The 27154-nt window shown below is 40.4% G+C and overlaps 2 protein-coding genes across 10 annotated transcripts in view; both read right to left on the bottom strand.

Annotated features, from left to right (window-relative positions):
* Positions 1-193: 193 nt before the first annotated feature.
* LOC135160289 (odorant receptor 63a-like) lies at positions 194-4968 on the bottom strand. 7 transcript variants are annotated; one of them, XM_064116685.1, is made up of 10 exons: positions 2762-2951; positions 1930-2181; positions 1747-1866; positions 1575-1689; positions 1158-1419; positions 985-1080; positions 838-928; positions 633-769; positions 424-556; positions 226-360 (listed from the first exon to the last, which is right to left on the bottom strand). In XM_064116685.1, the coding sequence occupies exons 2-10, from the start codon at positions 2071-2073 to the stop codon at positions 310-312; spliced, it is 1149 nt and encodes a 382-aa protein (XP_063972755.1). In that variant the 5' UTR covers positions 2074-2181; positions 2762-2951; the 3' UTR covers positions 226-309. The 7 variants fall into 7 exon arrangements, 6 of the variants coding, with proteins under 6 accessions (XP_063972753.1, XP_063972755.1, XP_063972757.1 ...); XM_064116687.1 differs by having other exon boundaries at positions 1804-1866; XR_010298528.1 differs by lacking the exons at positions 226-360; positions 424-556; positions 633-769; ... (4 more) ...; positions 1747-1866; positions 1930-2181 and adding exons at positions 2329-2694; positions 3076-3208; positions 3281-3417; ... (4 more) ...; positions 4625-4744; positions 4813-4968 and having other exon boundaries at positions 2762-3013.
* Positions 4969-7469: 2501 nt separating this feature from the next.
* Positions 7470-27154, bottom strand: part of Psgef (Protostome-specific GEF) — a 51800-nt gene continuing 32115 nt past the window's right edge. For 2 of the 3 annotated variants that reach the window (XM_064116617.1, XM_064116616.1), the window contains exons 2-14: positions 21058-21308; positions 19330-20650; positions 17913-18147; positions 15976-16030; positions 13748-14032; positions 13112-13420; positions 10791-11206; positions 10524-10736; positions 9755-10114; positions 9541-9652; positions 8926-9317; positions 8582-8803; positions 7573-8511 (exon numbers count right to left, since the gene is read on the bottom strand). In XM_064116617.1, the coding sequence (XP_063972687.1) occupies positions 7887-8511; positions 8582-8803; positions 8926-9317; positions 9541-9652; positions 9755-10114; positions 10524-10736; positions 10791-11206; positions 13112-13420; positions 13748-14032; positions 15976-16030; positions 17913-18147; positions 19330-20650; positions 21058-21306 (4794 nt within the window). In that variant the 5' untranslated portion in view covers positions 21307-21308 and the 3' untranslated portion in view covers positions 7573-7886. Of the gene's footprint in view, positions 8512-8581; positions 8804-8925; positions 9318-9540; positions 9653-9754; positions 10115-10523; positions 10737-10790; positions 11207-13111; positions 13421-13747; positions 14033-15975; positions 16031-17912; positions 18148-19329; positions 20651-21057; positions 21309-27154 lie in introns of all 3 variants that reach the window. The other variant, XM_064116615.1, reaches the window with a different exon arrangement.

Here is a 27154-nt window from a genome sequence, read left to right as displayed (position 1 = left end):
TCTCCAAGTACACTTTAAAAACTTCAGTGTCAATGGTTGAATCAGCCACTTTTGATCATCAAATTGGCTCGCTAAATTCCGTGTGAAAAATTTGAAATACATCATCAATATTAAGGCCACATGAAGCATGGCTTAGAGTATTCTCAATGTACTCCCATCTTTTCGAAGATGAAAAGTAACATAAGAATATTGTGCGTGTTGCATTTAGTCCTTACTTGGCTGTAGAGCACATCAACAAGTCCAGTAATCAATTCGAATATTTATAATGACGTACACCACGACAATTATACAAATTTTGTAAAACCATCTCTATTGCGTGGCCATCAGAACTGTGAAATATGAGGCTGAAGTTCGTACGATCTGTCGTACAAGCAATTTCGGACATTATTTCGATAAAAAGAATTGAGTTATGTGGCATTTTACCGCATTAAAGGTCGCGAAATTCATGACCAAGAATTTCCCAGCGGTCAGCTGACACGGGAGTTGGCTTCTCATGAGGAGTAAGCCGATCATCTTTTGAGATTTGATGGAGCTGGCGTACCATTGTGCATTGTATCTAAACAATTAATCGCGTAAAGATTAGTTTTTTGATATTTTCAACGAGCTGTGATGACAACATTAGGAATATTTACATATATTCTTGCACACCAAGACTACTATCAATCAGACGCTGGCCCATCAAGCACTCCACGAAAAGATGTCCAAATGGTGAAGTTATTAATGAAATATAAGCTACAGCGTCTTGAACAGATGTCAAATTGACAGCGAGCTGGTGAAAAAAATTGTGAAAATTGAGCTGATCATTAAGAAAATTCCAAGCAGCAATTATAGAATTACCTCCACACCCGTCATACTGATTAAAATCATATTAAACCCAATTACGGTAAAGAAGATCCACCTGTAGAGTTCGTCAATCTCTTCGGCAAATCTATCAAAAAATAGAGGATTGCAACGAAAGAAGCATAATGATGTCGGATGACATACTCTATGATACGATAATGCAATTTAACGCAACGCTTGACGTGCATCTCCTCGTTCAATCCACTGTCACTATCAATTGGCAGATGTTCAATCTGGTATCTTGATTAGAAGTTGAACCATCATTCATCTGTACTGTGAAAATCAACAAAATTCGAGTGAATGTGAATGAGAATTACCCGAGCGTTGCAAACAATCCAAAGGCGTGATAGGAGTACATGAAGAATAATAAGTCGCAAGCAACTACTCCAAGTCCAATGAGTAATGATGTAAATTCTGTCAACAGTGATATACTCCAGTAATATTTATCCACATTGATGGAACCATAGTCCACTGGCACTGGAAATACTCGTATTGTTTCGTTTGCTTTTGTGAATACTTGTCCAAGACGTAATTGCAGTGGGCGAGTTATCCATATGCCACAACTGCCCAATACGGTTCCTAAAACGATTGATTTGACAGCACAGTAATTTCCATTAACAACCGCAAATAATTCGCAAGGAATTGCGGGATTTTTACAGTGCGTTCCACACTTTCCACTAGGACTTCCGTAATTTTTATCGAATCTTTGTTGCAAATTGAAATGAATAACGAACCTAGATATATAAAAGATATTTTTTTTCCTGCTGCAGACCATTGATGGAGTACTTGTAATTCATCTTCTGAGAATATGCTCCAATTGTCATGCAGTTTGCCTAACAAATACTTCATCTGGAAGAGACAAGCGATATCAGTGTTAAAAATTGACGGAGACGATGGTTGAGATACTTTTGTCAAATTGTATGAATGGAGGAGAATTTTGCAGACAAATATTGTATCAATTACAAGAAAACTGCTAACGCTGAGAACAATCTCAGGGTTATCGCTGTATAGGACGAGGGCTCTAATCTGAAAAAATTGATTGAAGTTAGATCAAGCAGAAGTATCAAGTTGAAAATTGATGTACGTTACCCTCGGTATTAAATGCATAACGACTAGAACAAAAAGTACTGAACGAAAAAAAATGAGCTCCGTCAATGTTTGATAAGGCCATTGGCCCACTAAACATGTTGTTATCTTTACAACTCTGAAATAGTCTTGATCCCAGAAGTCCATAATCTATCTGGATTCTCACTATCGCACATATACTACTGGCGCACTCACAGTTGCCCACGTATACCTCATAAAAAACGTCTCTATTTTATGTGAAGTAAGAAACATTTCCTTGAAAGTAAGAAAACAACATCTGGACTTGACAGAATCATCCGTCCGTGGCGAAAAAAAAATTGATTGAATAAATAATGAGAGAGTATTCCACGAAACAAAGGGGAAGGGTGAAAATTCGCACATTGAAGGGGTTGTAATGTTCTATTCAAGTTCACCCCGTCACGATGATGTGACTAGATGCGTTTTTCTTTATAAGGGAATAGCAACATTTTCAGAGAATTTCTTAAAAAAATGATGGCCATTCTAATAGTGATGCATTGAATTTTTCGTACAAAACGTGTTCGCTATTTTCACCATGCATTCGCCTTGAAGTGGGACCAAAGGTGTGAATAAATGATCATCATTTCCGTTGTATCATATTACAGTTTACTCGGACAGACGTATTTTTAATTTTTACATTTCAATATTCCTATCCCATCGAGGATAGAAAGTCAAATAAACATAAACTATTTGTGCTTTGAGTTCTCTCCCTGTGTCTTTGGAGAGTACATCAATCAGTTCTGATATCAGCTATAAGGAGACACGTCATGACAATTATGAAAATATTCTAGACTCATTATGACATGAGAGATCATACCCCACTTGTGTTCCAGCCCGGGTGATTCTGAATTTGTTAATTTGTGCATTGAGAATCATTTCCTCCATTTCCTGCCTTAAAGGTTCGGAAAAGTGTAGGGTGGCCTGTAGAATTCCGTTTTCCATGCAATTTATGCCTTAACAAAATATATAGTTGACCGAAAAATAGCCTGGGGTAAAACACAAGCTCCTAGACTTATCTCTATTGCGTAGCTAGGAGAACTGTGAAGTATGAAGCTGAAGTTCGTACAATCTGCAGTGAATGGAATACCGAGTATTATTTAATTTAAAAGCCTGCAATCACCAGTATCTTACCGCGTTAAAGGTCTCGAAATTCATGACCAGCAATTTCCCAGCCGTCAGCTGACACGGGAATTGACTCCTCATTAGGAACATGCCTATCATCTTTTGGGCTTTTATTGAGGTGGCGTACCACTGTGCATTTGATCTGAAGGATTAATCGCATAATGACATTAAAATATTGCCGAAAACCCATTATGACATCATCTGGAATATTTACATATACGATTGTATGCCAAGACTATCATCTATCAGACGCTGTCCGATCAGGCATTCCAGATAAAGATGTCCAAATGGTGAAACAGTTAGTGAACCATACTGGATCATTTTTGCAACAGATCCCACATTGACTACGACCTGGTGGAAAAAGTTTGATGAAAATTCCGTAGGGAAGGGGTAAACCGACATAAATCACTTTTGACTATCGCTCAGTTTCGGATGAATATCTCCAAGTCTAGGGGAAATAGCAAAATTTTTATTGAACTGTTTTTGTGCAGCGAATCGACTACTGCAACAAACGTCATCACAACAATTTTGCTATCTCTCTTAGATTCGAAGATATTGCTAAAAAAGCTCATCATTCATTTAATGCAATAGTCCAGTTTGAAAAATTTATGGAAAGCATATTACATTATTACCTCTACCGCCATTATACTGATTAAAATCATATTAAAGCCTACAACAGCGAAAAATGTCCATCGGTAGAGGTCCTCAAGTTCTTTGGCAAATCTATCAAAAAATAGAGTATTGGAGCGTAAGAAGCATAATGATGTCTGAGGACATACTCTATGATCCGGCAATGCAGTTTAATGCACTTCTTGACATGCATCTCATCACTCAATCCATTACCATCATCGGTCAGTAGCTGTTCAATAGTGTATCTTAATTGAAAATAGAGTCATCATTTATCTGCATCGTGAAAATCCAATGAATTCGAATGCTTGCGAACGAATATTACCCCAGTATTGCGAATAATCCAAAGGTGTGATACGAGTACATGAGTAATAACGCATCACAACTGACAATTCCAAGCGCAATGAGTACTGTTGTAAATTCAGTTAGTAGTGTGAGACTCCAATAATATTTGTCCACATTTATTGAACCATAGTCCACAGGCACCGGAAATAGTCTCATTGTTTCGTTTGTTTTTATGATTATGTGCACAAGTTGGAGTTGCAATGGTTGAGTTATGAATAAACCAGCACTGCCCAGTACCACTACTAAAATTGAAGATTCAAGAAGATAAAACGATTCATAACAAGTACAAAAAATCAAATCTGTTTTCTGTCCTAATGTTCATTTCGAAAAGCCCCTATGGACCCTTACACATCCACATTCACTACAACTCCAGATTATCCAACATTCGGGTAGATAAGAAGAACAACCAACCTAGATATACCGTTGTTAATTTCTGTCCGGCTGTGGAGTACTGATGGAGTATTTGCAATTCATTCGTTGAAAATAATCTCCAATTCTCGTAAATTCTGTTCAATAGATTTTTCATCTGGAAGGAATAGGCCATGTCAATACTTTTTTAAGCTGTAGGAGACGACGATAAAGATACCCTTCTGAAATTATAGGAATTGTTGAGAGTTTTGATGACAAATACTACATCAATGATTAGAGGACAGCTAGCACTGAGAACAACGTCAGGGTCATCACCGTACAGCACTAGAGCCCTGATCTGTAATAGTTGATTGAATTGAGGTGATATTAAGCAGAAACTTTGAGCCAACAATTGTTGTGCGTTACCCTCGGTATCAGATGAATAATGACTAGAGAAAGTATTATTAAACGTGAAAAAATTATCTCTTTAGATGATTGATAGGGCCATTGTCCAAACAAACATGTGCTTATCTTGGCAACTCTGAAATAGCCTTGGTCCCAGAAGTCCATCATCTATCTTTATTACCCCGATGATGTATGCCTGCGACAACCATGAGCAATAGTACCGTAGTCACTCGCAATTGACATTGTATTCCTCGGAAAAATGAATCTCTCTATTTTCTATAAAGTCCGAAAACAACATCTGGACTTGACAGAATTATTCTTAGGTTGAGGAGAAACTCAGCTCGAATGAATAATGAAGTAGTATTCCATGAAATAAAGTGGAGGGGGTGAAAATTTACGCGTCGAAGGTGGTGTACTATTCTATTCAATTCTACACCGTCATGACGATTCGATTGCCTTGTTTTTTCGTTATAAAAAAATACCGAACTTTGCAAAGAATTTTTTGAGAAGTTATTATCATTTTGAATGCGATATGAAATGTTTTGGTATTTTTTTTTCAATTTTTTATGTTGTGAAATCGTGTGTAGAAACTTTGGAAACGCTGAAGAGGAATTTTTCAACTTTTCTATCCTCTTTCCTTTCATGAGAGAAAAAAACCTATAGAGCGAATGAATTATTAACTACCTATTCTATGCAATCCCATAAAGCTGTGCCTCTACAAGAGGATTTTTTATTCTTATCATAACAATCTTCCGCTTTCCAGAGAATTTTTTTTCTCCCCCCCATCGAATCGACAACACATGAACTCAGCAAAAAGTATTTCTGAGTTTATTTCCCATTCTAAAACTTTAGAAGAATATTAAATGAGTTCTTCAAAAGAAGGGGTGACCGGAGAGAACAATTTCCATAAAAATATTTCCATAAAAATATATAAAGAAGACTCGTGAAGAAAACAATAAATAAGCATAGTAGTTGAAAGTTTTCCCTTTCTTATGTACACCTGCTGATTTTCCCATGAAGACATCCCCAAGTGCGTGTACTTCTCGTTCCTCTGACTCCAAAGTTTCAACAACATACCCTTAATCAGTTTCTGCTTCTGCCTTAAGATAAACTGCTTAAGTAAAATAAAACAACACAGTTGAACAAATAGTACAATTTATTTGCCTTTCAAAGTTATCCTCACGGGACTAGTAATCTACCAACAGTAACGCTCACATCTCTCTCATGGAAATTTCACGTCGTTAACAGATCTTTGCTTTCGTCTATCATACGGTTAAAGTCGAATCAGCGTAGCTTAAAACATAAGTGGAAGATTTTTTGAGTGCCGCGTTGGATCAGTCGTGCGGACCTACGGAATTTAATTCATCAGCTCCTCAAACAATTAAATTATGAATTAATAACTGATCATTTACATTTGAATTTAGAATTTTATAGTCAATCTATGTCAAACATAACCAGTGTATATGAAGATTTATCAGTTTGTGATAGAAGTAATGAAGTATAAACATCGGTAAGTCTACATAGCCGTTTGGTATTGACAGAATTTAAGGATCAATGCATGTAGGCCGGTTCGGGTAGGCCGATTCCCTCCTTTCATCGGTTAAATGATATATCAATAATTACAGAAAAAAAGGCGTTGTGTAAGAAATTCATCGAGAAAATCTACCTAGGAATTTTTCTAATTGCATTCATCGCTCCGTACGAATTCTAATTGGCAAAGTGGCCTATCCCTAATGTCTACCAATCTCAAAAGATTTCAATAACAAATAAAGAGCGGCATTATTTTGAGTATTATCAGAAGTAATCTCAGTATTATTAATAACGATAACAGCCCTGAAGTGTATAATTGAAAGACTTCATCCAGCTGATTATCATCCCTGGACGTTAATTGAATAAGGTTGAATTATCCGAACAATCGGAATAATATCTGACATTGCCAATATCGCCAACGACTTCCTAATTTGGACGTTATAACGTAGGGGATTGTGCTCCGCACTCAACAGTATACCAATTTTTGATTTTCATTATTTCACTTTCCTTCAGAGGAACTAGCTCTTCTTCGACTCCTCAGCTTCCAGAATCTCCTGTCTCTCGAAGTGTGATGAATTGAAATTGTGTTGTGGCCTTTTCCACGGTCTGACATGTAGAATTTCAAGAACTTCGAGGCACGCTCCTCCTGGGACTTGTCGGTTGATTTACCACTGAGGAAGCTGAGAAGTTTCATGCTTCTCCTTCTTATTCTGAGACGATTGAGAAAAGTTGGTTCCTGAGGTCTAGCATTGATAGGCTCATCGACGTCATCCTCAGAAACCTCATCGATTCTCTCTGATCTCGATCGAAGGGCTTCGAAGTGTCTTCTCCTTTCATGCTCAAGATCCATCTTCCTTAATCTTCTTCTCTCTAGGAGTCTGTACGTAGGCTCACCCTCGTCACTCGAACTTCCGCTGAATGATGTTCTCACCGATGGAAAGATGATCTTTCCACCCTCGAGAAGACTCACTCTTTTTTCGGATTTCCTCTCGGGCTGGGCAGCTTGGACGGAATCCTCATCGACGTCCGAGAGTTTTCGGTGTAGATCGAGGATCTTCTTGCGAAAGTCTTCATCCTCTTGGCTCAGTTGCTCGAAGATCTTCGTGCGTTGTTGGCTCTCGTCGACGTCAGACGTCGCCTGCAACCTCTGTCACCACCATCCCACCTGGAGTTTTCCACTACCCGGTGAATCATCTTCCTCTGGAAGGGGCTCCAGCCGTCTTCGTCCAAGGAAACAACGGAGTGATGATAGGCTACCACTGCCAAGTAGCTGTTCCATACTGATTTCTGGAATATTGCCGTCCTCGGAATCACCACTCACATCGGGATCGTCGTCGGCGTTGAGACTGAGGCCATAGTTGTCCTCGCCGATGACATTGCCGTTGATGGACGGCTACGGAAGTCACAGGTTCAACAGGCTCGTTGCTAATGATTCTTTGCAAACAGAGGGCAAGCGATTTTTGCGTCATGCAGATGCGTGCCAAGCTTAATCTATACTAGTTAATGGTTGTCCTGGTAATCTTTAGGTGTTGGAAGGTACAGTCTATACTGGTGTGACCGGAATACTAGTAAAGAGCATGTGCAATTGTCTCAGGAGTTAATGGTGATTTATTGGAATTCAGCAACGATTGTTTCCCGTCAACTTTCTTCATGAATTCCTGAATGACTAAAGGCTTGATATCATGAGACGGCAGGAAGCTAGAATGCGTTGCGTATGATTGCCCGAAATGTCGAATAAAAGTGTCAAGTGAATCAGGGAGAGCAATATCTTCATTCACTGTGAGGTGGACTATTGCTGAAGGATTTGCTGTACCTTCAAACATTAAAGAAAATCTCTCAATACTCACCGGACTAGCAGTGAAGCTCTCGTCGTCAGGTCCTCCAGAGGTCGGCGTACCCCAGATGTCATCCCCAGATGTACCTCCAGACGTCGTACCCTCTTCATCATTAGGGTCTAACGAATACTCTGTTCGTTCTGGGGGTACAGGGGGCTGCAGAAGATAACCACCAACCCCTTCACCCAATTGCTCAAGGAATACCATCTTACTGACAACGAAACTGCTGGCTCGAGCTGTCCACGATCGCAGACCAGATGGAGGAGACTCCTGATCACGGCCGTCATCTTCTGTTTGCTCGTCTACGTCGTCGTCCTGGTCTAGACTACTCATCGTTCCAAATCGTCTCAGGGCTCTGTGAAGTTTTAAAGTTGTATTAGGAACCAGTTGGAGGGGCCTGAGTCATGGAATGATGATTGGAAGACCTGTACGGGGGCTCTCCATCGCAGTCCAGGTCATCCTCGCTGCCGTCCTCGGTATTACCATCAACTGGAGTACAGTTAGCACTATTTCTACTTGGACTATCATGAATGCTATTCCTCAGTCTGTGAGTTGTGCAGAGATCTGGAGTTGGAGGCAGCACTGAGATTTTTGGTGGAATCGGGGAGAAGGGGTCTCGTACCAGTGGTGGAGTTGGACATCCGGATCTGGAGGCACAAGTAAAATTAATTTTGCAAAGCTAGATGATGAAAAGTCACATAAACCAGAAGCTTGAATTTAATGGTCTGTAAAGTTGGTTCTACTCTAGCCACAACACGAAAGACTCCACCTGTGGCACCTTCGGCAGATGTTGATGGATCCGCCTGGAAGCTCCTTGCTGAATATATTTCCATTCTTCTTTGGATTGACACTACTAGATTTGACAGTACTCAGGCTTGCACTGGATGTCGTACTTTGCTGTTCAGGATCCGAACTCGGTGCTGTATGCTCTTCTGTATTCTCGTGCACTTGGACATTGGTTGAGGATTCTCGGGGAGGCGCTCGAGCCGCCAACTCCTCGGCTGTCCACTCCTCCAGAGCTATTTCGTGATCTGGTGGGGGAGCGTGATGAGAATTTCTAACCCACTGAGCTAAATGATTGTTCTCGTGATTCGAGGGACTGGATTTCAGGATACTCTCTAGTGTGTCACCAGGTTCGTGCAATTTTTTAGATATACTAATCTGTATAAACAGACAAGAAGTCCTTATTAAACCACCAGGGTCTGTAAATGACCGCCAAAAAGGACTTCGGAACGTTTCAAAAAAGGCGGAAAAAAATCAAATCCGCCATATTGCTTCGCGAGAGCTGCGCACGCGTAGTGTTCTACTTTGTAGTAGCTGTCCCGCGTGAGCCGGCAGAAACGACAACAAAGAAAATATTTGGTTTTACGTCAGAGTTGTTTACCTGCGGACTTGACGAGGAATCACCAGCTGTACCGTACTCGTTCCTCGTGAAAGGTGGCTCCTCCGGGCTGTCTAGGTTCGGCGCACTGCCACAGCCTGTATTCACATAGATTCTAAAATGGGAAGAGCCAGAGGGAAAAATTGAAACAAAAACACAGGCAGGGGTTACAATTGGGAATCACAAATAAAACGACATTTCTACTGTGACGACTCACATCTGCCGTTGCAGTAGATTATGCCAAACAGCCTTTTGCTCCGGACTCGGAGCACGAAAAATAAGAACTCGCCTCTTGGCACGTCCATGAGGACTGCACCCACCAGACTGTACCGCTTCCACATGACCATTCTCCCGTCCTCCATTCGGAGTTATGGAGACTTGAAGTCTGAATTCTGTCGGCCTTTTTCTGACAATGAAGCATGCCTCGGCGATGCTAGAGAGGCGGAGGGGCTCCTCCGTAACGAAGAGAACTCGATCCCTGGAGACCCTCGCGAAGACCAGGAGATCGGTCAAGAGGAGCGCCCATGAGGGCTGAAGACGACGACCTTCGACCTTGACTAGAGCTCCACCAAAAAGCCTTAAGGAAAATGACGACCCAAATTTTAGGTAATAATGCAAACAGCTGTTCGAAGTTCTTTGAACTACAGTACTAACATAAAGTTCTAGAACTACATCATTTTAAGAAAGTTCTAAAGTTGCTTGGACTAAACAAGTTGAACTAGCGAATACAACTAAATATATAGACTGAATGCTACGTCTTGAATTAGTCAGTTACAACTGAAGGATCAGTCAACATCTCCTCTCAACTGTTTATTATCAAATTCATGTTACCAGTAGCACCTTAACGAAAGCTACCTTTTTATGGACTCTGTCAGCTAGTGCTGAAGAGTGGACTTGCTTTCGTCTTGTTAATTGAGTTCCTAAAATGGTACTTAACAGAGAGGTGTTGAGGAAAAATCTTTGTCTTCCGTTAAAAAAACACAAACCATTGTCTCCCAGGCTGTGCAAGTGTAAAAGGTCTGCATTTGGCGAAAACAAGTCTGGACTCGACTTCTTGGAGACTCAAGAGAGGTCTACCCGTATCCCTTGGTGGTTCCATTACCCCCGCATTGGCAGTGGCCTCTCGATAACCCTGAGCTAGATCCCTAGTCTTCTGGCAGTTCCTCGGCGATGCGAGACACAGTAACCTCGTCATTTCTCTGGAATTCAACTAATCAGTCTCGACAGGGTGATTATTGAGGACTCTTCCTCACCTGTAGTGCTCAAGGGGAAGTAGTAGAACACCAGTGAGGTCGGGACGACGTTTGTGGGGGACTGCTGGCTCGGCCACTAGCTTGGCGAATGCTGTGTTTCGTCGAAGAGCTATCAGTAGACAACAGGCTCGTTGGAGGCCACTTAAGTATCTTCGGTAGCTTGAGGTTATCCTTGGGATCCGAGATAAATAGCTCTCGATTCCACCACCCTCGTCGCGAATCTCCTCGGATAGCCTGAAGAGGTCTTCCAGATTTTGGAAGAGGATTGCGTGGTCGGTTAGCGAAAGAACATCTCTACGTTCTGCCAGGGGGCTTGAGAAACGAGAGACGCCAGTCTTTAGAACACTCCAGTAGCGAGTCTCACGGACTGACAGCTCTTCCTCTGGTGGAGCATCCGGTGATAGGTTGGGGAACATCTAGAGGTAATTTTTGTTCTTGGAGTCAGAGATATTTGGCTCGTTATTTATCCTCGATCGAATGATCTTTCCTAGTTTGTCGATTGAAATCGATTTACTTTGTAATTAGTTCTAAAAAAAGTTTGAAAATGCAAAGTGGCGGTGGCGATATCCGCACAAGTATCTCATATTTCTGAATATTTTAAAAAATAATCTTCCCCAGCTCATTTGATGAAACTTCTGAAAGCAGGAGCAAATTTTCCAAACTATTCTTCAGAATTTTTTCTCGTTTAAATCTCCACACTGATTAATTTCAGTGTTCCATTCAGTCAGAATCTGGGTAATAACTCTCAGTATAGTCATGATATCCTCAAAAGGTCCTCCGGCACTAGAAACTTCCGGTATTTTCATGTTTTTCCTGCTACAGTGAACTTCTCAGAGTTTTAATGAAGTGAAGCTGAATGAAAATCCAAGTGGTTTGAAATTATGTAATGAGAGGAGACCCCTTTCATTCTCAAAAACTTTACAAACTAGGTCGATAGATTTTTATTATCTTCACTAATGCAAAAAGCTAATTATTCTTCTACTCGTTTTTCTCTACAAAGAATTTGAAAAGTCTCGACTAAAATCGCTGTTTCTGAACTAACTATTGTTCCAGCATTGTTCTAAACTAGACACAATTCATACCAGAATCAGTACCCCAAGCACTTATTTCAAGATGGAATGGGATAGAAAGGTGTAAGGGATAAAAATAAAATACCAAAATCATTTTCTATGGGTTTTAAACAAAAGTTCTTGGCAACAAAAATAAGAACAAAGTACAAAACATAATCTCACTCTCGCATCCGATATTTCAAATTGTTTTCTCTGAACAAAAGAAAATCGTTCCAACGTTACAACTTCCATAATACAGAGAAAAATCAATGAAAAAATACGGACTTGTGATTATAATTTTTAATTAATATTTAAATCAATAATCGTAATAAGCTCTTTCCCACGTCACGGTGAGTCGCCCAAAGGTTTTAATAAAAAGAAAAAAAAAATACTCGCGTATACAATTGAAGAATAAAATACTCCATTTTTTTTGAGCACTTGATCAATAACTTAAGACAAAACATATGTATAACACAGCGCAATTTCTCGGTGTTAATTATCCTTGATCGTTTATAATCTATATTTTTTTGTTATTATTTACATCTGGAGGTGATTGACGTATACTGAACGCATCGCCGGGACAATCAACATCGAGAATTTGATTTAAAGTTTATAAAATAAATAATAAAAACTGACAAAGCGCTCTGAAGAAATAAAAAAAAAATAGCAGAAGGTGGCTTAAACATAGATTTAACACAGCGTTGTTCCTCACGTTCGTAACACGAGTCGTTTCGTTTGTTTTTTAAAAATTAAATAAAACATAATAGCAATTGTCTCATCTGAGGAAATGGAGCCTTTGTCTCCGTCCCTTATTCCTGTTGTTCACAATTTTTTGTCTCGTAAGTTTTTCAAAAAACCAACGGCGATAGAAAATTGGAACGAGGGCAAAAAAATCTGTTCGTTTCCAAGGAACGGGACAAAATATGGTGGAGACCATTCAATAAGAGAAATAGTTGACGATTTGTTCTAAAATATGAGATGTTATAAGTCCCGAATCGTTCTCCACTCACACGTATTTTTGGTCACAGTAGAAAAATTTTTAAAATTATTTTCATACGACCCTAAATTCTTCTAGTTTCAAAATAAAACATTTTACCATCTTTCAGTCACTTGGTCTGAAGACAAGTTCAACACAATCTCTTCCCAATGTTTTCCAATTACTCCATTTCTTCAGATGAAATTTTTTAATAAATAATTCAGGAATTGTGGACAAGGTTATTCATCTTCAATTATTTAATGTTTCTAGTTCTATACTAAAACTCCCGTACCGACCTCGGCGGTGAATGTAACGTGATGACCATTGGAGTGATCCATATTTTGTTGTAAACTGACGTTTGTGAAACTGGGCCTGTGAGCATTTGCGTGGCCCCCAGCTCGACGATAAACCTCGAGAACGAGCTGAGTGGTGGCGGATTGAATGAGACTCAGGATGTCCTCGCGTGGTCGTATCACTACATTTGATGTGTCCACAAAGACGACGTGATCGCCGGGTCTGAGACCAGCGCGTTCGGCTGGACTTCCTGGGTCGACTCGTTCCACTCGAGGCGGACGTCCCCAGGAGAGAGAGAAACCCCATGGCACCTGAGGCAATTGATTTCATTAGGTAAATGGTGCCTTCAAAGAAATTAAAAAGACGATGTCGTTATTTCGTGATTGACTGAGGAGCAATATAATTACGTAATGTCCATTATGTTAATGGTTGTGCATAGAAGATTATAGATTTCAGTAGCTATAGTAGCGGAGAATTACTTCATTGCATAAATTTTCAGAATACAATAGAAAAAAATGGAGATTATTTAGAAAACATTTTCTGAATCACGAAGTTTCGAAAAAAATTCCAGAAGAACTTTGTTACAGTAGAAACAAAATGTTAATTGTCTGTGTAATTAAATTTTCAGTGTGAAGTACCTGATGTTGACCACTTTGTCGTACAAGCCTTCTCGTAATAGTACAGGGTGTCCTTCCACCCTTAGCTGTAAATCCAGGATGCAGTGGTAAACCAGTGGTTGGATCTATTGGCTCCAATTCCAGATGCCTGAGGTAAGTGAGATCATCTGCATTTGTATTGTTGTTGTCCACGTGATCCCCGTCCTTTGATAGTGGCGGTGATACCGCACACTCCTGTGGTACACTTGAGTAAGGTGTACTTGTATTCCGGCCAGAGCCCACTTCCAGAGGGTGCCATGTCGCTTCCTGAAAATACATTTATCGAATGAGGGAAAAAACTTACACCGGAAAACTCATAAAATTTTATCGCTCACTTATCGATTTTTGGGGGAAGTAAAAATATCTGGGGATTATTGGAGCGAGAGAAGGAGATGGTACACACTGAATTGATGATGCTGCTCTGGATTCCGCCCTTCTTTACGAATTCATGGGTTTTCTACGTTTCTGACCGAGTTTTACGACTTAACTGGAATAACATTTTTGTTATTTTTGGAGATGGGTCGGGAGCGAGCGGTTTCAAAAGAAAATGTCACAAAGAATTCTTCATACCTAACGAAATGCCCTGCGACAATATTCTGTAACGTTTTTGGTTAAGTCCATTACGAAATTCAGCAGAATAAGGCGAACATTCGCATTAGAGTCTAATTTGATTTTGCTCAGACGATTGCTTCCGAAAACCATTCTACAAATTATCCAATGAGTCACATTCCAACCCCTCACAGTTTAATAATCTCCCAACAAAAAAAAATCATTCCAATCACGGGAATCATCGCGAAGATCTTTATCAATAGTTGAATATTCTCGGAGGTTTTTTTTATTCCCTGAATATCTATTTAACAATGAACAACATCTAAAAATATTACAATTTTTTTTGGCCACTCACACCATGTTCCACAAAAATATTTTACATCGTTTCCTTTCTGACATAGTACTCTATTAACTGCAATTACCCCACTTGTAACTTCATTTTCTCCAACCAACTCAATCAATCATGATAAAAATAATTTTTCCCCCAAAAAAAATCACCCCAACCCCGCGAAATTTGCCCACCTCCTCAGTAAACCGCGAATATCTTCAGTAACACTCCCGCAACGATGAACGCCGCACAGTAGATCGCGACAACAATCATCTTGGCACTTCTCCTTATTTTTGATTTATCGTCCTGAAAACTCCTTTCCAAACTTTTACCCACACAAACACCACTTTACAAAGATCCGCTTTTATCGAAATCCAAAGATGAGTTGAATTTTATTTGTCGTTCTTTCGTAAATGAAATTCAATCTCCTTTTTCTTAGTATTTATGAACTGCACTTGGACAGGACAAATAATATGTAATGGGAGCTAGGACTTCCGTACTGCACACGACGTTGACGTGAGAGCGTGTGAGGAGAGAAGGGGTAAAAATCCAGCGCCCACGGTGACCCGATAATCGACTTAACCCTGACCCTAGACGTTGAGATAAGGGAGGGGAATCAGAGGGATAGGAAGGATGCAGAGGCAATTAAGTACTTGCTCAGGAGATATTCAAACTCTTTTCAATTTTCAAAATAGCAATAAATTTTCCTTAATAAATAGAGTGCAAGGAAAAATGAGATTGCAGCGAAATAAATTAGAATGAAGTGCAAATCAATTAAATGAATTTATCCATAGTATCATAGATATAAATTTGAAATTTCTTAAACTGATGAGTTCTTAAATTACCTCATGCAATCGGAAAATTAATTCAAATGTCCAGGATTAAGGACAAGTAGATTACCTCGATTTTTTTATCGAAGCAGAAAAATGGAAGGGATAGGGAAGAGCAGATGTAATTAAGTGCTTGGGTCTTGAGCCACTCATTCCATGGTTTATTAAAAAAGAGATGAAGGAAATAACTTAAATAGAAGAAAAAATGTACAGAATGAAGAGAAGCAAATCCAAATGAAATTGATATGAACTGTAATCTGATCTATTACATAAATTGGACTTGAATATTAACAATATTTTAAAATTTTGTTACATAATTAATGTCAAACCAACTCTATGGAATTATTGAACAAATCAAAGCAAGTTTGTAAAGTTTAACATTGAAAACAAATAGATTTGCATTAAAAGAGGATGTCACTCTCATCAATTTTCACAATGTTTTGTATTCTCTGATTCATTCTTTACATTGATTGAAATAAATGATTAAAGTTTATTTTTCTGACCTTATCCTGTGCCAAGGGGAGGGGTAGAGTCATGCAGCCCAGCAGCTCGCTGCGCCTGAAGGAAAAATGAGAAAAAAAATCAGTTATTGAATTTCCATTTTATTCTCTTTAGAGGCGGAAATTTAGCTCTTCGTTATGTTCACTTCGTTAGGAAATAAATATAGATAGAAATAGGTGATAAAATCACAGCCCGTGGATTTGTAAAGAACCTCTTCTAGATGTGACCCTAGGCTTTGTCGTTTTTTGTTCGCACGTGGCTAGTGCCATGCGCATGTACCGGAGAGCAATCGATTTCCCCTCCGCTGTGGTTCAACCTGGGATGTAAGGACTGTAGAGGGATATTCCCCAGATCCACGCTTCGTGGAACACACGTGAATCGAATAACATAAAAAAGGGGTTTACATGTACTTTTATCTCTCTTTTGGGGGTGAGATCAAAGGGGAGAATCGATGATCAACACGGGTGAAAGAATCCTTTTGGAAGGTTCTTTTTTTGGGTCAGCTATTGTCGGGGGGTTTTGGGATGAGTAATTTTCCGATATTTTGTGATTGAGATTTTTATCGCGAGAGGAATTCATTTTAAATGGGGGGAAACGTCTTATCAATTGGGTGAACTAGTGATTTGTCTATCTTCTATCTTGGTTGAAAGGGAAATTAACGACTCGGCGAGGGGTTGTTAGGAAAAGTGAAAGATAATTGTTTATTTAGAACCTTCAAACCGTTAATCAATCGGTTCCTGAAGCGTTAACTAATTCCAAATATTTATTTATAATCGCAATATATAAAGAGTGAGTTTTTCTCCAACAATCACGGAAATGATATACATCCGCCAATGATTTTATTTGCCATAGAATTTAATAAAAAAAAGTCATACATTTTTAAAACTCATCGTTTAGATTCAATACAAATTTGTTGTATCTCAACTATTCGTAAAATTGAAAAAAAAAACATGACCCAACTTTTGTAAATATTTTTAACAGCTATTTAGCAGGAATTCCTGGTTAAAAAAATCGAATCAATTTCCCGAACAATTTTCCTTCCCTCCAACCCCTATCCACCACGCCAGCCGGAATATCCCTCCATGTCCGTACAATCTGGCAACATGTAGCACACTTCTAAATTATCGGTTCTCGAAATGCCACTGAGATATACCTCATGAACTGGCTTTGCCTCGAGGAATCGATCCTAAAGCCATCTCGACAAACATATTAATTTCCGTTAGCCCTAGTCTTGAAAACTATAAAATACTTCTTTTTTCTAAGATTGTATCCATGTCTTTTGTAAATACTATCAGTAACATACCTCGCGTGTGGCAAGTTTATGTTCCATGATTTATTGTTGTTAAAACTGTGAGGTATCGCTACCTTTTCTCAGCCATCAAATTTGTCAATTAAATTTCGCGGCAAACTGCAGGAACAGCTCGTAAATATTCTGAATAGAAATCGTTTATGAAACGTCATATTTTCAGAAACGACTATCAAATTGACTTTTAGTGCCGTTTGCTAAAAAAATTTGATTTTCAAATATCATAAAAATCAAACCTACAGATGTACCTACGATATCGATTTTTGAATTTCAACCGAATATCTCTATAATTAATATTCCCAGTTGGTACTGATTGAATTTATAGCATCATATCTAAAGATACCCTCGAAATTATAATTTTTACTAAACATAATTAAAAAAAAATTATTATAAAAATGAAGGCATGGATTACTGCTACCACTGCTATTTTCGAACTCCATCGAAGAGATCCAAAAAATCATTTGCCCTGTCGCTTACCCCATGCATATTCCCAAGGTTGAAAATGGTAAACTCCAGCTTTTGGGCTGATACAAATCAGCTAATTGATATCGCGCAAAAGTCAAAGCTACAATTTAAATGATTCCAATGCCTCGTTTCAAAATATCTCAAGTACAATGAAATCTTCATATTTACCTCGCTCTTCGATCCCTGTGCCAAACGGCTATGTCAAGGGACGTGGCCCTTGTCGTACAGTTGTTATTATTCAGACAAGGTAGTATCAGCGTCTCATGAAAAACGGGATTCGGGGTTGCACGATGAACAGCTGTGCGTTTAACAACACCCTCACCACAGTGATTCTTGATGCTTGCCTTCACGTATGCATGAATCGGCCCCTCATACGCTCGTCTCAAGTCCCTGCAGCGAATCACTAAAACCAGAATCCATTTGCCTCAATTCATCCTCTTTAAAGTGCAATAAAATTATTTCATCTTGTTCTTATTATTTATTTAATAGCTTCTTGAAACCAAGTGGAGGTACGAGCTGAGGCTCGAGGAAATTGGACGGGTAATTACGTAATTACAGTCGGAGGGGGTTGTGCCTCGTTAAGTGAGGGGGAGGGAGGAGGAGGAGAGGAAATTTTACGTTTCGTGACTTAACTTATCACCACGAGAGTTTAATTCACCAACACTTAATTTTCGTCACTCGTCACAGTATAAAAAAGAGACAAGTTGAAGGGTGTAGGAAGAACTTTGAAGTGGTTGGTGAAATTTAGGGCTTATGAACCGTTGGCTTTTTTTCCCCTTATTTTTTAGGACAATATTTTGGAAAGAATTTTTGGCTGTTTTGATGAGACTGACCGTTGTGCTGGGGGCGACGAGGACTGTGGGTTACTGGCACACGGTACCGTGGTAGTCAGTATCAACCCCTCTTTTGTGATCTTCCAGGTTGGATAATCGAGAGAGAGAGAGGGAGAGAGGGAGGGCTTTAATGCGATTGCGCGATGATGGCTCACTGGGGGGTAGATTTCTACGGCTCTGTTACTAGTAGACTTTCAGCGGTTGTCATCGAAAAATTTTTTTGTGTTCCCATTTCACGTGACGTGCAGTCACGGAATGGGTCAGGAAATTTGCATAGGATCTGTTATGTCCAGGAATAAACCAGACCACATGAATTGACGGAAACAGCTAGGAGGGTCATTAAACTACATGATTTTCCTCAATTTTGGTGAAATCTCACGAAATAATAGTTATAGGGGAAAGTATCATAAACATAAAATATGGGACATAGTATCAGCCACAAAACATTTACAAAATATTGTCAAATAGAGTCGCACATTCTCGAGTTATTTGCAGATAAAGAAAGAACGGAACATTCGTGGCAAAAGAATTTGTTTATCCCAGGATACACTTAAATACATTTTTCTCAATTAAAATTCATGCTCTGACTGTCACTATAATTACTGGGGTAAAACAGCCCATTTGATTTTTAATTTTACCCCAGATACTCCGATATTCCAGTTGGAATCAGGCCAAACTCTGGATTTATTAATCTTCTGAATTAAAAACTCCCCTCAGTCCACCCTGACATGTCCTAATAAAAAAATACTGACCTCTGACGTGAATATAATCTCCAATAACGTTGTACTCGATTTCAATGGACCCCCTGGAATGACCCCTCGGTGTACCAACATCGGGACTGTACTTCAGACACCTCCTGACCGTAGCAATGAGCGGTGCCTCGGGTGTTTCCGTCACTGAATGTAGAAGTGAACTCTTTGAACTTGGAAAATCGTCCATCAGAGATGACTTAGGGCTTTCAAGTTCCCACATATTTTTTCCCGTCTCGTCCTTGCTGTGGCTGAAGGAGGTCTTGCAGACTGTCCGCTCATTAAACGTCGAATCCAAATCCGTCTCTAGTGCAAGCCTCTTAACGTGAAGGTTAACAGCTTGCATGGGTTCATGGAGCTCAAGGATCTTTCGTTTGGTGCCTGGACTGACGCTGTCATGTTGTTTCGCCCTCTTCGAGGCCGATGACTTATCATTTCCCTGGTCTTTTCGCTTTCGTCTGATGCCCCGCTGCCGCCTCAACTTGAATTCACCGTCTGAATCGTTGGACGGCGATCGGAACACCCAAGACATAGGCGATGGATCCTCCAGGAGTTGACTAGCTGACGAGACAGAACTATCGTTGTGAGAAGTCTTATCCTCATCCTTCTCCGTCATTATAGACTCGTAAACATGCTCCGGACTTCTGGGACTTTTTTTACCGGACACCTCCAGGACCTTCCGACGCTCCTCGGAGTCCCGCACAAGGATTTCTGCAACAGTCCTTGGATTGTTCTCTTGCTGACTCGTCAGGACCTCCGTCACTGTATTGTCCATATTTTCAAATTTATCCTGGTCTATCTTCAGGTGAGCCAGCTGTCCTGATAGAGGTGTTTCCTTGACTGTGAATGGACTCCTCTGGGATTTCGTGTGATACGGTGTTTTCAGTCTGGTGTGAAGCTTTGTTATTTTCGCCAACTTTGGATGACACGAGCTCTCCGAATTACGTGAGAATAATCTTGATCGTGTGAGGAAAGGGACCTTATTAGCTTCCATCACGTCTTCTGGACTTCCAGCGACAGAGATCTGCTGGAAGAAGTCGGATACGTGGGACTGGAGATTTGCTCGTGCTTCGTTCATGACATTCTGAGGGAGCTCGTTGTTGTTGGCGAAGGACTTTTGATAGGCCACGGGGAGGATTGAGGGGTCAGTGGGGAGGGTCGACATGTTCTGAGGCTTTGAAACACTCTCGGAGATGATGGTGAGGGGACCTATGTCCGTGTCCACACGGGGGGTACTTTGGTAGAAGCTTTCTGTTCGTGGCGACTCCACCGGCTCTTCCGATACTGATTGCCGTTTCGATAAGCGGAGGTTTGGTTTTGTGGCCTGCAATGATTTACCAAAAATAGCATTTAAATTGATGTTCAACAGTGATGTTACAAAATTGGTGAAGTTCGTCTAGACAAGTTTTCTAACTTCGACGAAATCTCATTGTAGCTAGTGATTTTAGAACAAAGAGGGATGGACACAAAGTGTCGATAATTTCGCTGGTTAGAAAAAACTGTTTCTAACGCGTTTCGCAACAACCAATCGTTGTAGAGGTATTTCAAAACCTGTTTCGATAGACCTGCCTCGTCGACCGGTTTTTCTGGTAAATATCTCCGGGATCTTTTGGTCGGAGCAGAAATATCACGTCACGTTTTTAAATAATTATGTCATTAGATACTCATCTCTTCTAAAATCACTAATTACTGAGGGATTTTACTTCGTAATTGGGCTGATTAATTACTCACATTGAAATAAGCTCTCAAGTCACTCCCATGACTCCTACACCGTCTCCTCCTGCCATTAGCAAGTCTACTTACACTGCTGTCTGTACCATCGTCTTGTACCCTGGTCACTCTGGACCTAGAGCCACTCGTTGGTGGTGTATTTGATAAATCCCTAAACGGTCTTCGCGTTGATTTATCCATGGCTGCTGAAGTTCCATGTGGTGTTGAGCTTGTGGTTGACAGTGATCTCGATACCGTCCACTTCAGCATCTCTGTAACCGTCAAAACCACACCCTCCAATAAGTTTAAACCATTGACATCAGATTACTGAAACCGGAAACCTCCCCAGTTTCACCTGTTCGAGATTTGGATAATTGAAAGTCCCAGTCCCAGTAAATTGGATAAGTTGGAGATCACCAGATGTGGAAGATCATCTGGTGAATGAGTGTGAGGCGTAACTCGACAGCTACGAGCAACATCCCATCTCAAACGTAAACATAGTCCAAAATATAAGGGATCATTTAATTAACAGCATTTGTACCCGAAGCCCGAAAAAAAAACAGGATCTCACGGAGACTAAACCTCCTGACAATGGTAACGAACACCTGTCGTAGCATACGGGAAACAGTAAAACAGGTGAAAGCCAGATAAACAGAAATACCTCAAACACATGTGTACACCTGAGGCCACGTTATTTTTCCCCTCAAACCTCAAGGTTTTTACGATCCTTCTGTCTTCGTATTTGGGGTATAATGGCTCTGTTAAAAGGCTTTTCTCCCAACAGACATGTTGTGGCATTGTAACGTGAAAAATTATTGAGGATATGGAACTGGAAACAATGGTGTACCTGTTCCCGGAAAAGACCTGCTCTCAACATTTGGGGTAACAATGAAAACTCAAGTAATTTCTCATCGTTTGTCAAAATTTTCATACATCCATCTGTCATTTCCATTATTTTCCAGATAATAGTTTCAATGCATTTTTTATATCTCATAACAACCCTTCTTTTTTCCACCATTGAATTAATGCCTGAATAAATTGCAGACACATTTGACCGCTCATGAATTATTAAATTCCCATGACCTTGTGTTGTGAAAGGGATGTAAAAGATAATTATCCTCATGTACGTGATCATCTCCAATTAATCTAAACCCCCAATTACTCCATTATCAGCCAATTGATCAACCTCAGTGTCGCAAATTATCCTTTGAATTTCCTTTGTGAAAAAAAAAATTGAAGAAATCCGCTGATAAAAATCTGCTGGTCAAGTGCAGTTGACGCCTTGCAACCCCTAAATTATACCTTTCACCCTAAAAATTCTCATGACTATTTTGCTCCCTTCCTCCTCCAAAAATTGCATTCCCATGCGAAAATACCCCCGGGACCTTAAAAAAGAGAGGCCAGCAGGTTTTAACTTTTAACGGTTCCTCTCGAAGGGGGGTGCTCATTGTTCCTTAAAAATAGAGTGGGGGACAGTAGTAGGGGGTTAACATACGTAAAAATCCATTCATTTGCATACTAGCTACCACTGGCGCACGCGCGAACGCCCCCCTCCCTTTTTAAATTTTTTTTTCGGACTGTACAAGTGTGTTGGAGAGGTTATGACACACAAATGACGGAAAGTTGTCCGTTTACGTGCGTTTACACGAGTGCATATGGGTGTATATCGATTTCACTGGTGGATATGGTGGTGTGTGAGTGGTAGAACGACACATGGATGGTGAAAAAAAAAGGGGGGTCTGAAAGGGTTTTGTGGAGTGTGTAGGCCGGGGCACCTGCCCATATGGCCTTCTAATTTTTGCGGTGCGCGCCATCTGGCGATGCGCGATGATGTTGAGGGAAATGAGAAAAGTCGCGATGAGGACTTCTGTCGTTTCTCGGTTTATCTTGATTATTCCTATCTTTAAGAAGGGGTGAGCGGGTGAGGGGGAGAAGGGGGCAACGCCTTCGACTTCCGTTGAAATTATTCTTATTTTTTTTTTGTGTTTCCCGGGTGCAGCGCGTGCCGCATCTCCTGGCGCGGAACAATGATCCTCCAGCGACATTAGCTTATCGCGCGAAATTGTCGGTTTCGTTGTCAGTTTAGGATTTTAATTACTGGGTGTCTTGATGGGGAATTAAAACGGAGGGGTTAGATTGCTTAGAAACGTAGATGGGGTGCTCGGGGGGGACTTGGAAAATGCTTAGGTCATTAATCCCTTGCGGAAGACCTCCCTTTTTGACCCCATACGGTGCTCTTATCGCGCCTGAAATGGGACCACAACATGTGGATAATTAGAAACAGGTTCGGTGAAAATAAATAGTCATTCGTGGGGATATTTTTGAGGGAGAATTTCTCCGAATAAATACTGATATACGTTACTTTTACGTTTCTCAGTTTATATTGATTATTTAAATGTTTCGGAGAAACGCCACCAACTTCTGTTGAAAATATTCTTATTCTGTAAATATGCGAGCGCTTTTTTTATTTGAAATAGAGGGAAAGCGAATAGATTTTTAGACAGATACGATACATTAGTAATTGAATAATTATTGAGTTTACCATAACGCATAATTATTTCTAAAAAATCGTATTTTGTAGGGCGCGAAGGGTGCAGCGTGTGCCGCAGTTTGTGACGGGGAACAATGATCATGCGGTGACATTAAGTCGCTGCGGGAAATTGTTGGTTTCGTTTTCGGTTTAGGCTTTTAATTATTGAGCTTTGGGATGGGGAATCAACGCCGAGAGGATTAGATTACTCAGGATTAATAATAAACTTGAGAACTGATTAGGTGAAGAAATCCCTGTGGAGGGTGTCCCCCAGTTCGCCCCATACGACGCTGTTATCGCATTTGGCATGAGACGATAGCACCCGAACAATTGCGAACAGGTTGTCTGGAGTTAAATAGTCACTTATAGAGCACGACAATCTCAAGTAAAAATTATTCCCTCCGGGGGGGGCGGCTTTCTTGTTGTGTTCTCAAGTGCAATATTATGAATTTTACATCTTAATAGTAACAATTTGCATAATTGCGGCGATGAAGTACGTCACGAGTGAACAGCCCCCTGGTGGGCTCGGACATACCCCCGGGGGCATCACACCGTGGGGGAACACCTGTGCTCGACGTACAGTTTTTCCTGCATTTTTGATAGGTCTTTTGTTTTGGGTTAACATGCGATAGCTATCGCGGGGTTTGTCTAACGGTCATGGTAATACGTGTCTCTGCAGCACTTTTTTTGTTGACTAGCATTCGACATTTGGGGGTAATTAAAATAATGGTTGGGATAGGGTGAAAGATCGTTGAGAAAAATCGGTTAGACTTTTTCAGGGCAGAAACTTTGGATGGAATAATTTAGTTGAGAGAATAAGATATTCGGTTTTTTTCAAGTTGACAGTTCACAACTGTCAATAAAAAATATAAAATCGGTTCAAAGATATCGATAGCCTGGGAACCGACACTAAAATACAAACGTTGAAAATGAGTATTAAAAAAAAAATATTTTCTAAGAAGTACAGTAGTTGTAACTTCTCCCAATCCACCAATAGTATCACTTACCACCGAAAAACGTTGCCACAAGCCATGGAAAAATTCCCTCACAACTCCCGAAAGAAAATGATATTTCGGGTGTAGCTGATTTAGTTCCCATTGTCATTCGATACGTATATCATATTTTTCTCTCTCACTCATACCAACACTCACAATAGACTGAAAAACAGGTAAATATGTATAACAGCGACAGGTTTTCAGTGTGGCACATTCGCATTGACAAAACCCTAGAAAGAAATAATATTTTTTTGCTGAATGGCAGAAGAAGAAGAGGTCGAATAACGAACAATTATAAATTTAGGGGGCTATAAAAATCCCCCTCCCCCCATCGTCTTCATCTCATTCATTTTTTTTTCGGTTCACCCCCCTGAACAATGCTTTTATTGTACTGTATTTCTTTTTCACTATTTCTGTCTACCTTTTACGTGTTGAGGTTCCGGTCCGTCCTTTACCAATGGGAGACTCGCGAAAAAGAAGCCACCACGAAACATTAAAAGAGGCGAAGAGAATAAAACACGAGAACGACCGTTATAGCCCTCTCCTTCTTTTTATTATCCTTTTTTTCAGCCTCTATCATCTTTATATTCTCGCCTAACCAATGGTGTGGTTTGAACCTGGGTCAAGGGTATCCACTGCGAATGAAAATTACAGGGTATAGCCCACAAGGTAGAACCTGAAATATTATCACAGATTATAATCAAGAAAGATTCCCCAAAAAATAACAAAAGACACCGCTGGAAAGAGGCAAAAAACTGTAAGGAAAAATTCTCGAAGGCAGGAAATGTGAAGGCAGTTGGTGACAGCTTGAGACAGCTATGCCAGCTAATTCATCAACTGTCATTATCTGCACGGCATCCATGTGGGACAGGTCACGGATGCTCTTCACTTTTGGGAAGTTGACGATCTATCACGAGAGCTTCTCACTACTTTCGTTATTTGAGATATTGTCATCCAGAAGGTCGTAATGAACTGCAAGATCGTTATCGACGAAAACAATTTCCGTCGCCCGTAGGGCCTGCATTTGACTGAAGACTAAACTGTGTCACCTGTTAAGTGAAAATTGAAGAACTAAAAAGACGTTGCAAGGCCGTAGATTGTAGATGTCAACGGAAAAGAATGAAAGTGAGAATGAAAAGATGAAAAAAGCTGAAAAATTTCGTCTTTCTGATCAACATCTCCAAGAAGCCACTCAGTATTACAATGACTTAAAGTCTGTCTAGATGATGGCCAACATGTGGACATCAGCTATAGAACGGATAAGAACGGAAACCCTCTCCCTTTTCCAAAATCGAAGGAAGACAGACCTAATGTGACGAGTGAAAAGTGGATACCATAAAGACCATTTTGACACAGCAGATTGTGAATAACAACAAAAGAAAATAAAAGTGAGAGGCGCACTAAAAAGGTGTGAGGCTGAAGAACATCGTCTCCCTCATTGTCATCTCCAAGCAAAAAAGGCTACTTTGAAGAGCACTCGGTGCTCTAATGAGACAGTCTGCCCATCTGATGACGATGATGCAAGTAATGGATAAACCAGAGCTCAGCTTCTTCATAATAGTGACTCCCTCTTCTCAAATGCAAAACAAAGGACAAGAATTCAGGTATATAACGTAAATGGAGCGACGGTTGATATTTCTTCGATGCTCGAGGGGGTCAGAAGAAGACACCGCGAATAAAAGAGAGGATAGAATGGAGAAAAGAATGAGTGTACGAGGTATAAAGAGAGATTTTGTGATGAATCTGGTCTCGTTTAGATGGAGGAGAGGAAGAAAGACGGTGAGGATGGGGGGGGAGGGGGATTGAATCCGCGTGTTGGAATCACAGGGTTCCTTGGAGGTATAATCGAGGGGTTGGGGAGGGCAGGTGAGCCGGAATTTCACTCTGTCTCATTCCCTTCTCCCTACCTAATCCCTTTTTTCGGGGGTCTGAGTGTGCCAAACACAACGGGGAGCAACGAAAAAAAAAAATCACCAACACTGGGTATATGCCTGTCGGGAGGAATATAATCCATCGCGAAAAATCTTTTATTTCGACTGCAGATATTCGCGAATTGAAGTCGAGGGGTTCACGAGACTCTTTGTTTTGGATGTTTAGGGGTGATGTAGATGGTGGGAATGTTGATGAGATTTTTGGGAAGATTGCTTGGGAAAGGACTTGCAGAGGAGGTACCAAAACGAAATTTAGCGCTCGGTTCCTCACGGTTGGCGTTATTTTCACGGAATTAATAATAAAGGACGAGGCTGAATGGATTAATTATTTGGAAATCATCTTCGGGGCTGTCAGGACACCATGTGGATGATCGGAAGGACTACCTATGAGGGAAGAAATTTTAGCAGGATTACTCGATGGAAATTGAATTGCGAAACGGTTCCTGCGAAAAGACTTCACTTTCCAGATCCAATCTCCTCAGCCAGGTACTCAGTAAAACTAGTTCTGGTTCAGGAAAACTATTCTTTTGATAAGACTTGGTTATGTAAGAATGAATATTGTCACTGTGACGATTGGCCCTTCGGTCGTGCCCTTCTTCCAACGGCAAGTGATTTCGGGAAAAAGCATTCAGGTCCCCTTTGGAAACCGCCAAAACTTCAAG

Source organism: Diachasmimorpha longicaudata, chromosome 3 (genome assembly GCF_034640455.1).
Source record: "Diachasmimorpha longicaudata isolate KC_UGA_2023 chromosome 3, iyDiaLong2, whole genome shotgun sequence".
Lineage (NCBI taxonomy): Eukaryota > Metazoa > Arthropoda > Insecta > Hymenoptera > Braconidae > Diachasmimorpha > Diachasmimorpha longicaudata.
The sequence above is the reverse complement of the archived record's forward strand: the minus strand, read 5'-3'. Positions and strand labels throughout refer to the sequence as shown.